The sequence below is a fragment of the Brachyistius frenatus genome, unplaced genomic scaffold (genome assembly GCF_029030835.1).
Source record: "Brachyistius frenatus isolate BFR_SWC_R1_liver_20210118 unplaced genomic scaffold, ASM2903083v1 Contig_175, whole genome shotgun sequence".
In the NCBI taxonomy this organism is placed as follows: Eukaryota; Metazoa; Chordata; class Actinopteri; family Embiotocidae; genus Brachyistius; species Brachyistius frenatus.
The window spans coordinates 743,168-756,232 of NW_027210774.1; the positions used below are offsets into that span (position 1 = coordinate 743,168).

The following is a 13,065-nucleotide window of genomic DNA, read 5'->3' on the forward strand; positions in this document are numbered from 1 at the left end:
AATAAGTCGAATTTTTTTACTCTATTTCTGGATAAGCATGCGAATACACAGCATTAAGCTCAAAGTGACTGTGATGCTGCTACTGGATAGCTCAGGCTAATAGATTGGAGCGTTAGGAATGCTATTTATGTTGTGTGAGCGTGCACGTGTGTGTATTTGCGCCCGAACCAATGCTGGACTTAGTTTCGGAGGTCTGTGTGTCATGTAAAGTTGTGTTTGTCTGACAGAATCTGCTTCGCACGATGGAGGACAACGAAGCGCGTTTCGGTCAGATGCTGGAGGCGGGGTGGCGGCTGCGGAGGGCGGGCTGCAGCGCAGTGGGCGCGTCCACCGGTAAACTGGAGGCACGCTGGAGATCTTTGCACAAGAGGTTGGAGCATGAACGCACCAACATGGACAGAACGAGGAGGCTGAGGAGCAGGTGAGAATGAACGAACAGGAGGACTTTTTAAGTCTGAAAGTTAGAACTTGTCTCAGACCAAAAAGTTAAAGCATCAAATATTTCTGAAATGCATCATTTCAATATCCTTTTTTTTTCTTTGGAATGAATTCCTTCTATGTATAAATCCCTATTTAACCTCTTTTTTTTTTTTTTTTTTTAAATAAGCATAGTTATTAATGGGATCCGAACATATTAAAACTGCCATGTCAAAATTTTGATTATAAAACACACATTGCATCTAATTAAAAGCACCTGTCAAGAATCTGACATCATTAAAAAATATATATATATTTTCTTTAAATAAATCTACAGTTATTTACATGCAACTGTATTCTGGCACTTTTTTTTTCTTTTTTAAATGTGTCACTTTTCCCCAATAATCAGGTTTCTCCGTGACTCAGCTGTGCTGATTGACTGGATGGGCGGGACTAGAGACCTGATTGACATGTGGAGTCAGCTCACTGTCTCAGCCAATGAGGAGCCGGATGTTGAACAAAGGCGTGACCAACATCTCCAGTCTGTGGTGAGTCGGAGATAATCATAAAACTCAGTCACTGTAAAGAAACAAACTCCACTGAGTAAATACATTTTTTTTAAATTACACTTTGAAATAAGTAACAGCAGCTTCGATCATTGAATTAAATAAATATAGAGAATTAAATACGTCCTCCTAATTTGAAAGGGTCAATCTCCTGCATATTGGAACTGAAAAAAAAATCATCAAATTTAAACAAGAAAAAGATCTATTTCTATAGGCTGAAAAATCAAAAGACAATACCAAACCTTTTCCAAACCCCACAGATCAGCTGTATTGTGCTGATTTTTTGGCTTTTTGGCCAACAGAATATAACTAGACAGCCTTATATTTCAGGCTTTAACCAAAGAGTTGGAGGCCAAATCTGAGCTGAAGGTGTCGGTGATCGGTGCTGCTGCCCAGCTGGTCCAGCTGAAGGTGGCGGGTGGAGACTCGGACAGAAACCTGACTTCTCCGTCCCAGACTTCGGACCCAGATCTCTGCTCCGTCAACACCAGACTCAGACAGATAGAGTCGGACTGGTCCAGTCTGCTGGCTGACGTGCCCGTCATCCAACAAGCTCTGCACAAGGTGAGGTGGAGTTTGTGATTTCCGATAAAATTTATATGAACTCACCAAAATCTTCCTGAAGGGTGTCTCAGATATTTCAATTTGTAATTATTGTTTTATATTAGTTTTTTTTTAGTTTTTATGTTTTGCTTTATTACGATTAGAGAGATCATGAACATCTGTTCCAGGTTTCTTCATCTCCACCGACTTAAATAACTACAGGAGTAGTTAATTTTTTCTTTGCATGTCTCTAAATGTCAGATGTTTCACCTAAATCCAGCTTTTCTCGTCCCACATCTACAGTACAGCGCAATGTGGTGCTTCACAAATCATGTTGCAGTCTTCCTGCCACCAATTAGTTTTAATCTTCCCCGCTGTGCAGCACAATACCGTCCTGAGGACTCTTCTCACCCTGACTGGTGTGAAACCATCTCTGCTTCCATCCATCTATCAAGATCTTCTCTTATTTGTCCGAATCGTCTCTCTCCTACTTCTCTCTGTTTCAATCTTCATCTTCCTCTTCTTCTTCTTCTGCTTTTCTGTCCTGTATTCTCAGCTCTCCTCTTATCCCTTCCTCCTTCACTGTTCACTTTCACCTCCTTCCTCCTGCACTTATTATACTTTTTTTTGGTTCCTCTCTTTCATCACCTCAGTTTTTGTCTACTTTTTTTTTTACTTTGAAGTCACCTCTCCTTACTAAATCTTTGGCCTCTCTCTCACCTCCTTTTCAAAAATGTATTCATGAATTTTCGAAGCTCATTTGGATGAACTGAATCTGCTTTCAGCTTTTTGGAGTGCAGCTTTTTCTTAAAGGTCATGAGACTGACATACTGCCTAGAAAAAAAAACAGAGTTTGTTGTCGTAAGTAAGTTAATTTTGTTGATTTCATTCCCTTCTCCTCCTCAGCAATGGATGGAGATGATGAGCCAGCAGGGGGCGCTGTCAGAGCTCCAGGCCTGGCTTTCAGCAGTTGAGTCCCAGCTGGAGGAGCATCGCTACAAGATCAACCAAAACTCCTGCACCAACACGGATCTCACGCATCTTCTGAAATACTGCAAGGTACAAATGGACTGAATGATGAACGCAAATTATGTCCCTTAATGTCCTGATTACTTTTCAGACAGTTGTGGGATATTTTCTGTGCATTAATTTCAATTTTGAGGTCCTGCCAGAAGTTTATTTGTTTACTTGTAATTGTGTCTCTTTCTCTCCATCCATGCTGTTTTTTTCTCAGGAATGTCAGACTGAGATGTCCGCACATCAGACCACACTGGACTACGTGAACCAGCCGTTACAGACTTGTAGTGCTGAGGAGGACCAGAGGAGGCGCTACAGATGCAACCAGTACGCAGAGGAGCAGGGTGGCCTCCACCATCAGTGGCTCAGTCTGCAGGAGAAACTCAACTCTCAGGTAAGCTCAGACTTTAAATAGTTTGACAAAAAAAAAAAAAAACAATCCCAACGCAAGATGTTTTTATACATTTAATTATTATTAGGTCAAAGTTCATCAAATGTCAGACTTTCAAATATCAAGATTGAAAAATAAATTTGATAATTTAATATTTTATTAATAGTTTTAACAGATTTTACAGGGGCATTGTAAAAATGTTTTGTTGTGACCCGCATAATAGTTTGTTTAAAGGCCACAAAAGGTTGAAGATGCCGTCTCCCTCCTGCCTTATCAATATTTATCTTGATTTGACTTTTTATTATTTCCTACATGATAAAAATGATTTTAAGTAAGTCTCAACCAAGCTTTGAAGTCATCATTTTTGACCGCCGGAGGAGATTTGTGTGATCTGTTGACAGTGTTTTTGTGGTGTTCAGATTCAGGAGGCGGAACAGGAGTTGAGGAAACGAGTGGAGCGGGACGCCCGGCTGCAGCAGATCAACATCTGGATCACAGATCAGAGCCTCTGGATCGACTCGGCTCAGACACCCAGCAGCCGGACGGCGCTCCAGAGGAGCATCAGCAGCTGCCAGGTCAGAGGCCACATCTGTATTCTAACATCTGTGTGAACAGTCAGAACATCTCAATTGTGGGAAGTAAAATTCTGAGTCAACTGAGTCTTTTGCAAAGAAATACAAATATCCACTTCCTTTTTTTCTTTTTTTTTTAAAGTCTAAAAGTGGTCATGGAATTAAATCAAAACAATGATTTAAATTTAATAAATTGAAATGTCTGTTTTGTAGGACCTGGAGGAGAAGATCAGGCAGAAGTCTGCGGCTCTTCAGGAGTTGAGAGACAAAGTTTGTGGCAGAGGAGCAGACAGCTGCAGTGATTTTATCTCTCGGGCAGATAAATCCATCCAGGCCTGTGCAGCGCTCACTCAACAGGTAAATAACTCAAAGAAAATTTAGAAGTTAATTGTCTTGTAGATGTAAAAGTTATGTCATTGTTCCTTTTCACTGCAAGGAATGAGAAGTATGCAGAATTTATTGATGCTGTCAAACTGTAGTTTTGAACCTCTTATTGAATCGTCTTCTGGTCCTTTACAGAATGAATCGGTGAAACAGAAGCTGATCCAGACTCAGCAGCTGTGGAGCAGCGTCGAGAACAAACAGAATCACATGACGCTGAAAACAATAAGAATATCTCAGACTCTGGATCGTTACAGGAGCCCTCAGCTCTGTCTGCAGGCACACGGAGATCTCCATGAAAAGCTCCAGGTACTCATAGGTGTATATGTTTAAATATTACATTTTAGATCTAAGTTAGAGATATTTGAGTGGAAGAATGCAATTTCTGGAACGTTAAACACGAGCAAATCCAACCACATTTCAATATTATCCCACAAATTGTCTCTAAATCTAAAGTTTCTCATTCCAAAGTGCAGAAAGAGTGTTCCTCATATTGACATCTTGTTTGGATGATACATCTCTGATGATTGATGTCTGTCTGTTATGTTGGATGCAGCTCCTTCATGAGGAGACTCAAGCTGCAGAGGCCGAATGGGAGGAACTGAGTCAAACCATCGTCTCTCTCAGAGAAACAATCAGTCCTGCTGCTGCTGCCGTCGTCACCGAGCAGCTGGACAGACAGAGACACAGGTGAGACAGACACCTGCCCGCAGGCACACACACACTCACAGTAACGATCACGCAGTAATTCTCTGTTTTCCAGTTGGACCGAGGTGAGTGGAGCTCTGGACCAGCAGCTCCGGAGGAGCCGGGGGATCCAGGTCGTCTGGGAGGTTTACGCCCGGCTGGCTGGTTCTTTCTCCCAGCAGCTGCAGACGCTACAGAGGGACGTCACGTCGGCGCTGAGCGGACAGGACAACACTGTGGAGCAGGTCGCCGTCAGGATACACAATATCCAGGTGAGGCAGTAAACAGGAAGCAGAAAAATAATTCTAACGAAAACAGCAAGTGACAAAAGTCTACGATGTCTTTTTCATGTCACATTTCTGTTGTGGAGAGTAAAGTGTTCATTTTGCTGAAACTTGTGCAATCTTTCTTAAAATTTCAGTCATAAAATGTAACTAAGTCTTTCTTTTTAAATCTAAAAGCAGCATTCATTCATGTAAATTATTCCATTTAAAAAAAAAAAAAAAAAAAAAAATGTCATTAGAAGAAACCTGTTTGGTTTCAGCAACAGAAATTTAAATATATAAATAAATAAAATTCTCAATGCAAAAAAAAAAAGCACTCAGTAAACAGATTCAATAAAACAAGCTTTTAACTTCCGGTGACTCATCTGTCCTTCTCCCACAGTTGAGTTTTCTGACCTTTAAAATTCACTTTAGTCTGGTCTATTTTTGCAACAACTCTACGACGACTTTAGTTGTTGTTTTTTCTCACTAATTCTGCTGCAAAGTCTGATTAAACAAATAAATCCATGGTTTAGAGGTGCAGAACAATCTTTAAAACCACTGCACTGACACCACATTAAAGAAATTCTCCAATCTTCCCATTTCTTTACCCTAACTTGTATTGCTTGTTTGTCTCCTCCAGAGTCTACTGGAGAGGACAGACACTTTGCAGTCTGACCTGGAGGGGGTGCTGAAAGCCTCCAAGGACCTCACCGGCCCTCTGGAACCTTCAGCTGCCGCTGTCGTCCAATCGGAGAGCCGCCTGTTGTCACGAGGTGTCCTGCAGCTCAGGCAGGAGCTGCCCAGGAAGCTGGGTCAGCTGCAGGTACGACTTCATGAATGAATGAGTCGCTCTGTGGGGATTTAGTGAAGTCAGACCGGACTGTCTTCACTCATTTTAACTTACAGAACCACCTGCAGTGAAGTAATCACATGTTTAACTTGTTTGAAGTGCTTAACTGACTTTTTTTTTTTTTATGTGGACAAACCTAAAGGTAAGTCTTCTCCTGTAACCTGTCGCTTGTTTTGTGCCTGCATTAGTTTCACCTCTGATGTTCGGTAACTGCCACCTGAGTCTCACCTTGACCTATAAATTAAGACCCATATGGCCGTGTGCCTTGTGTTATATTGGTGTGTAGGAGGAGCTCGAGCGACTGCAGGAGTTTGGAGATGTCCTGAAGACACTGGAGACAAATCTGGAGGTTTGGCAGCAGCGTCTGGAGAATGTGAGCCGGACAGCAGACCAGGTGAGACAGCATGAATCCGAGATTATGAATGACTGTTGTTCTGCATCTTCTTCTCTCTTTTTAGACTTCTATGTCTAGTGTTGTTATTGTGTGACGTGTATTGTAGCTGGAAAGGTTGTCTTTGGACACGATGGAGATGTCTTTTTTGCTGCAGAGGAACATTTTTGGCAAAAAGATTGAGATTTTATTTTGAGATTTTCTTAGCATACATCAACTTGTTTTAAGGTTTATGCAGAAACACGTCTCTCTTTTATTGATTTAAATAATTCTGGTATCTTATTCTGTCTTGTATTGACAAAGCACAAAATAATTTCTGCAGAATTTGTCAAAACAATCTCATCACAAGATGGTATTTGTAGCTGCTCTGGAGCTTTTGATTGCAAATTGTTTACATTTTTTCAATAATTTTGTCTCGCTGATGTTGGTATAAACTATCAAACTGAAGACATTATTATGTTTCCAGTGTCAAGAAGGAATATTCCGTCTCAAACGTATTGGTATTCGACAGGTTGAAATCATCACAGTCAGATGACAGCTGATAAGTTTAAGCACCAAAAGACAGAAAAAGTCTTACATTTATGTGGTAAAACTTTGGTTTATCTCTCCATGACTTCACGCCCGTGAATGGAAACGTACTGTTTGAGAGGTGAGCGAATACAGGAGGAAGCTGAGTAACTCAGAGGTCTTAAATTAGGCCAGAAGATCCCAGAATGTGTCGGTAGCGTTTAATCTTGAGGTCCTCCGCTGTGTGTGTATAGCAGTCCAGATCGCTGTGATCCTTTCTGATGCCACCATATGTTTGCAGTCTGACCTCCTGGAGCCGAGCAGCCTGTCTGCTGACCTGGATGTGCTAAACGAGCTGAGCCGCAGCCTGACGCTGGGCGACGCTGCAGCGCGCCGCCTGCAACGCCTCGACCGCGGCTGGGCCAACACGTCCGCTGGAGCCGAGGAGACCTGCAGGTCAGTGAGGGAACACGGGAAGCGGGGAAATAAAATACTACATGGAGAGAGAGTAAAAATGATACAGGCATAGTGACAGAAGTTATTTATGCTTTTTAAAGGAAGAAAACACTGAAGGTTAGCCGTCACAATTTTCCAGAGGGCAAAGCGTGTCTTTAAGTTCATTTGATCAAATCTAAAGGTCCAAAGATATTTAGTTTACAGTCATCATCAATCTGAAAAGTAGCAAATCCTCATGTTGAAAATCTGAAAGCAGAAAGTACAATTAAACAATTATAGAAATGCTGCAGATCAATTTTCTGACGTTTGACAAACTATTAACGGGTCAGATTGAATATAGTTTTGCATCTTGGAGCAAAAACCAAGAAATAAATATGATATAAAAGAAAGAACGTCCGTTTTGCACATGAATTGCCAAACAAGAATAAATATGCCTTACAGGTGGTTTATGGGACGACTGTCGGCTCAAGCAAGTTTTTACTGCCACATGGCTCAAGATAATTGTAATATATTTGAGTAGCTGAAGGGATGTTGATCACTAACGGTGGTTTAATGATTATTTGCCCATTTGGCCTCTTATTTTTTAACAGTAACTTTACATGTTCTTTAGTTTAAGACACTCCCAATAACCCTGATTTCAACAGATATCAGGGTTAGGTTTGGCGAGTGGTTTATAAAAACAAGCCCAAACCTCTCGAGGGCAATTTCTCCCACTTTAAAGTCAATTTTCAGGGTTTAGAAGTTTTAAACATACCTGAAATAAAATGTGTTCACTGTCACTTCTTTTGTGTGCAGCGAGCTGCAGACGGAGGCGTTGAGGCGGCAGAGATTTGAGCAGAAGTGTGAAAGCTGGATGTCGTTCCTGCAGAGGATGGAGGACAGCGTGGCTGTGGACGTGGCCGGCTCGTACGTCGGCCTCCGACGGCAGCTCTGCACGCACAAGGTATGAAAACATGATCGACGGTCTCACTGACGGACTGACAGAGAAACGCTCCAAACACAGAAATGAATTACTGATCTGTCCTGCTGTTTTTCAGAGGTTTCAGGCAGAGCTGTCCATCGGCCACCAGATCCTTCACTCAGTCATCACTGAATCTCTTCAGCTGCTGCGGAAAGGAGAGGTGGAGGACAGGTGAGGTCGCACCCCGTTCTGGTCAAATGATGGACTTCACCACAACGCTTATATCTATGTTATTTTAAGCAGCATCCAGCTGGCTCTGTAAGCTGGAAATTTGGTCAATTTGTTTGTCCAACACTTGTGAAATATCTTGACATCTATGTAACTGATTGCCATGATGTTTGGTGCAGATATTTGTGTTCAGATGCAGATTAAATCCTAACAACGTTGGTGACCACCCAACCTTTAATCTAGGACCACCGGCTGGTTACAATTTCCACAAGAGAATTGACCGAATTTCCCTCAAACTGCACGGAGGCTGTGCTTTCATAGACATTCAGAACCAATTTCACAGCACGCTATAAACAAACATCATCGTCTCTCACAAAGAATCTGATCATACAGACATGTCTTGATTGATCACAGGAGCGACTTCATCCTGAAGCTGGCGCAGCTCCGGGAGCACTGGCGGGGGGCGGTGCAGCGGGCCGATCAGCGGCGCTCCCTGGTGGAGGGCTTGGTGAAGCACTGGCACCTGTACCGGCGCAGCTTGAAGAAGCTGCAGAGGTTCCTGTCAGAGACGCAGACCCTCCTCCCTCCGGCCGGGCCGCCGCGCTGCAGCCTGCGGCAGCTCCGACGCTCCCTCCGGGACCTCCGGGTGGGAATGTGCTAGAATTTGGTCTGAATTTAAGATCGGGGGAAATCTGGGAAATTGTTTTTTAGAATTTCTAAGGAAGTCAGCGGACATTGGAGAATTTATAATAATGTCACTCTACAGGGACATCAAATTCACTTTATAGCTAACTTAAAGCACAGAAGCCGAGTCAAAACGAATAATTTCCAGACAATTACGAACCCAGAAATGATTTGAATCTCCATGCACAGAGAACTGTGAAAGTTCAGAAAGTTGATGTTTTATCAAATAATTTAGTCAGCTTATCTTTAACAATCACAGACACAGGGAGGATTTAAGTTATGAAGACTAACAAACAGTAGTTGCTGATTGTATTTACATCAAAGATTGAGAGTACAGTCTCTCTTTTCTGATCCTTTTTGAGCTTTTGTTTAACATGAGCAAAGAATGAAGGGATGAAATGTGCCGTGAAATGACCTGTGTTGTGATTCGGCGTTAAACAAATAAAAATCTAATTGAATTGAAGCAGCCCGACTGATTGATTGGCTTTCTTTCCTCAGCACACAGAGCTGTTGTTCCAGAGGTATCAGGGCAGCTTCATCCACACTCTGGAGGTGGGCCGGCAGCTCTTCTCCATGGCGGACGAGGAGACGCAGACTCAGCTGCAGATGGATCTGGGAACCCTGCAGGAGGAGTGGGACAACCTGCACATCCTGCTGGGTAGAAGGCTGGATCTCACCGAGGCCATCATCAAGGTAATCAGTCGCAGCAAGGCTTGTTCTTCTAACTCTGTGTATCTGTTTTTTTTTTTTGTGTGTTTTTTTTTAACCTGTTCTGGCTATTAATGGAGCGTGATTTGGTTGGACATTTATTGACTTTGTGGACCTGGTTTGCAAAACTCAACAGGTTTTTGTTAGGGAATTGGCTTGAAATTAGTTATAATGGTCTGTGCAGGAAGGCTTTTAGCGCTGCAAAAACAGATGCTCTGGCTCTAGCTACACAATAAGGGAAAGAGTTGCTGCTTTCCACTATTTTATATCATTGTGATTTTAATATATTTAACTTTTGGCTTGTTGGTCAGACAAAACAAGCTAACAATCAATCAGCCTACCTAAAAATGTGATGAGCGCTTTTATACTATTTTCTGACATTTTAAGGTGAAAATGATTTACTGTTTAATCAGAGAGATAATTAATGAAGATAATTGGTAGTTGCAGCCCTGATTGCGCCTCACAGTGAGGTTTCTACTGTCTATTTTGTAATGTTTCAATGTTAGTTTTTTTAATAGAATTTTATATATTTTAGAATTATTAATTTTATCTTAACATTACAACAATAAATGATTTTGATTTTCTGAAGTCTGAAGAAATTTCCCCTCGGGGATTAATAAAGTGTATAAAATCAAAATCAAAGTCTAGTTTTGAGTGGCTTTCAGACTGAAACGGCATTAAAAACACAGACAGAATATCAAGGAGTACAGTATAAAAGATTTGATCTGCCGTAGAGCCGTCTTTTACTGGTTTGTACTCTATTTGTTCTGTCAATCATTTTTCTAGTATCACGTTTTATATCAATTTAATTTGGGATAAATCTTATCACATCGAAATATATGTTACATGAGACTTGGTATCACCAGATGAGTCTTTTCTGTTGGAGTTTCACGTCTGTTGGTCTCCACCAGCAGCTTCCAGTCAGTGAAACTGGAGGGTCAGATTCCACTGGACGAACAAAATCAATGACATTTTAGAAACTTGATCTGCTCGTTCACATTGTGAGGCAGTGAAAGTGCTGGACTGATGTCCTCTGAGACACTTACATCAGACTGAATGGACTACTGTTATTTAGGTGAAAGGTGAAAACGTCACTCTGAGGTTATTAGAATTCAACAAAATGAGACCAGTGTGTTATTTTATTCTGGTTTATTACAAAGATGGAAATGTGAAATTATCTTTTTTAATACAATTTTGCTGATAGAAAAGTGTACGGAGGCTTTGAGGGATTGATTGCAAGGAAGAGTGATGATTCTCCTACACACTCCCACTACCAGCCTCCACTACAGCCTCGTTTAACCAATGTTAAATAATTGTACTTTCAGATCATTTATGGCATTAAAAAGAAAATAATGGTTAAAAAGTACAAACTATACAGTACAGTGCTCAATGGCTTTGTAAACCTGCCACTTTCACAAGGTCTCTTCTTCACTGCCCTGAATCAGCTGCTGGTATAAATGTCATGTCTGATGCTACAGTTGACTTTTTGTTTCATCAACCTGGACAAACACCTTTCATGTCTGACAGTAAAGACATCTGGATTGTCCATCTGTCTCCTGACGGTCTCTCGGCCTGAGAGCGGCTATGTTAATCCAATCTATTCTGATTAATGACAGTAGATGTGTTTAGGAAGTAGAAGAAAAAGGACTGTGATGGCTCTCTTCTCAAAGCCAATCAGCCTTTTTAAAAAAAAAAAATATATATATATCCCATCACACTGATTTGAATAATTAAGGAGGGGTTTCTTTTTAAGAATTTAATTTTTTATTGCGTGTCAGAACTGGGAGCGCTGTGAGACCGGAATGGCCGACAGCATGCTGCAGCTGAAGGACATGAAAACCAGGCTGAACCAGTCGATGCCAGAGTGCAACGACGAGCTGCAGAGCGCAAAGAAATTCAACAAGGTAAGCCTACAAACAGACAACAACAACAACAACAACAACAACAAAAAACATCAAAACGCGCTAAATGTCACGTTTGAAAAACTTCGATGTCTTTCAGAGTTTTCTGGTTGGTACAAATGAAACAAAAAAAAACAACGCAGCTTTTCTAGTTTCAGACCGAGACAGTTGTCATAGATTGATAAATATACTTGATTGATCCCGCGAGGGGAAATTATGTTGTAATAGCAGCATAGCTTCAAATAGAGAATAATAATAATAATAAAAAAAAATAGCAATAAAAACAGGCATTTCAAGGGTGCATTAACAGCAGCACACAACATGCAGAGATTAGATTAAAGATAAAGATTACGATGTGAAAGATTATTATTGTGAGGATCAATCTGCACATGAGCAGATTTCCTGTTTCCTCTGCAGAGAAGAGCTCTTTCCTTCTACTTAGCAAATTCGCAGTTTTAATAACAATCCACCGAAGCGCAAACACGCTTGGCTTTTAAAGGGAGTGGGACACGCTGATTGGTTCATTTCACGCAACGCCAAAAACAGACCCATGATTAATTAAGAGACTTAATTAAGAGACTAAATTAAGAGAGTGTAATCTTACTCTAACGTCAGATAATCTTAGCACAAAGAGGTAAAAGTGGATTGGGATGTTTCCAAAATGCGCTTGCACGTTTGGAGCTCAGCTGCTAGCGGTCTCACTCTGTTTTGGTCTTCATGGTAAACTAAACTAGTACCGATCGTCTCATCTCACCCCTGCTGAGAAAGTGAATTAGTCTATTTCCTGTTCCGTGTTGTGCTTTTCTTTTAGATTTTCAGGTGTCTACTCTACTAGTCTCTAAAACGGCGATTGAAAATTGTTCTCCAGTTTGTATTCGCAGAGCCTCAAGTAGAGCTCTTGATAATCCAGAGGATGCTGATAAATGAACTTTTATTGAGAAAAGACCGAATATAATGAGGCCTAAACATCCAGAAACATGGGAGGAACAGTTTGAGTGTGTCTCTTATCACATAGGGAAACAAACACTTGAGTCAAAGTCGAGTTTTGAAACAGGTTTGACTCCCAACTATCCCCTCTGACCCATCAGAGCGTTTTATCCTCCACCCCCTCCCTCGATCCCCTCCCCCAGCCCGGCCTGCAGCCTGCGGCCCTTAATCCCCTCTGGGCGGGGAGAAAGAGAGAAAACAGTGACCAGAGTGAAAGGGGCTGGGCGGAGAGGCAGTAAGGAGTAGCTGTGTGTGTGTGTGTGTGTGAGAGAAGTCTGGAGGGGGGGTCCCTGACTGTTTGTTGTGGTGCTCCGTGTGTGTGTGTGTGTGTTATGGTATGCAGGAGAACCAGGACTCCCTGGACGACTGGGCTGAGAGCCTGACGGAGCTGAGCACCATGAAGACGGACCTGTCCCAGTACATCATCGCCGACGACGTCCTGCTGCTGCAGGAGCAGGTGGAGCATCTGCACTGCCAGTGGGAGGAACTCTGCCTGAAGGTTAGTCTGCTGGGTCCGACGCACACGCTGCTGCCTGCAGCGAGGGGCATCTGTCAAAGAGTTGATCCCGTCCTAACCAAACACTAACGGAAAAAAAATCGACTCCTCCTCAA

General features: G+C 41.9%; 1 protein-coding gene across 1 annotated transcript in view; it reads left to right on the forward strand.

Annotated features, from left to right (window-relative positions):
• syne2b (spectrin repeat containing, nuclear envelope 2b) overlaps nt 1-13,065 on the forward strand; it is a 119,392-nt gene that overhangs the window by 77,360 nt on the left and 28,967 nt on the right. Inside the window, 19 exon segments of the mRNA XM_069717467.1 lie at nt 228-421; nt 827-965; nt 1,314-1,547; nt 2,433-2,585; nt 2,761-2,937; nt 3,354-3,509; nt 3,720-3,863; nt 4,026-4,196; nt 4,444-4,577; nt 4,651-4,846; nt 5,481-5,663; nt 5,977-6,084; nt 6,890-7,044; nt 7,840-7,987; nt 8,082-8,176; nt 8,588-8,819; nt 9,356-9,550; nt 11,344-11,469; nt 12,797-12,952. Coding sequence (XP_069573568.1) covers nt 228-421; nt 827-965; nt 1,314-1,547; nt 2,433-2,585; nt 2,761-2,937; nt 3,354-3,509; nt 3,720-3,863; nt 4,026-4,196; nt 4,444-4,577; nt 4,651-4,846; nt 5,481-5,663; nt 5,977-6,084; nt 6,890-7,044; nt 7,840-7,987; nt 8,082-8,176; nt 8,588-8,819; nt 9,356-9,550; nt 11,344-11,469; nt 12,797-12,952 — 3,096 coding nt within the window.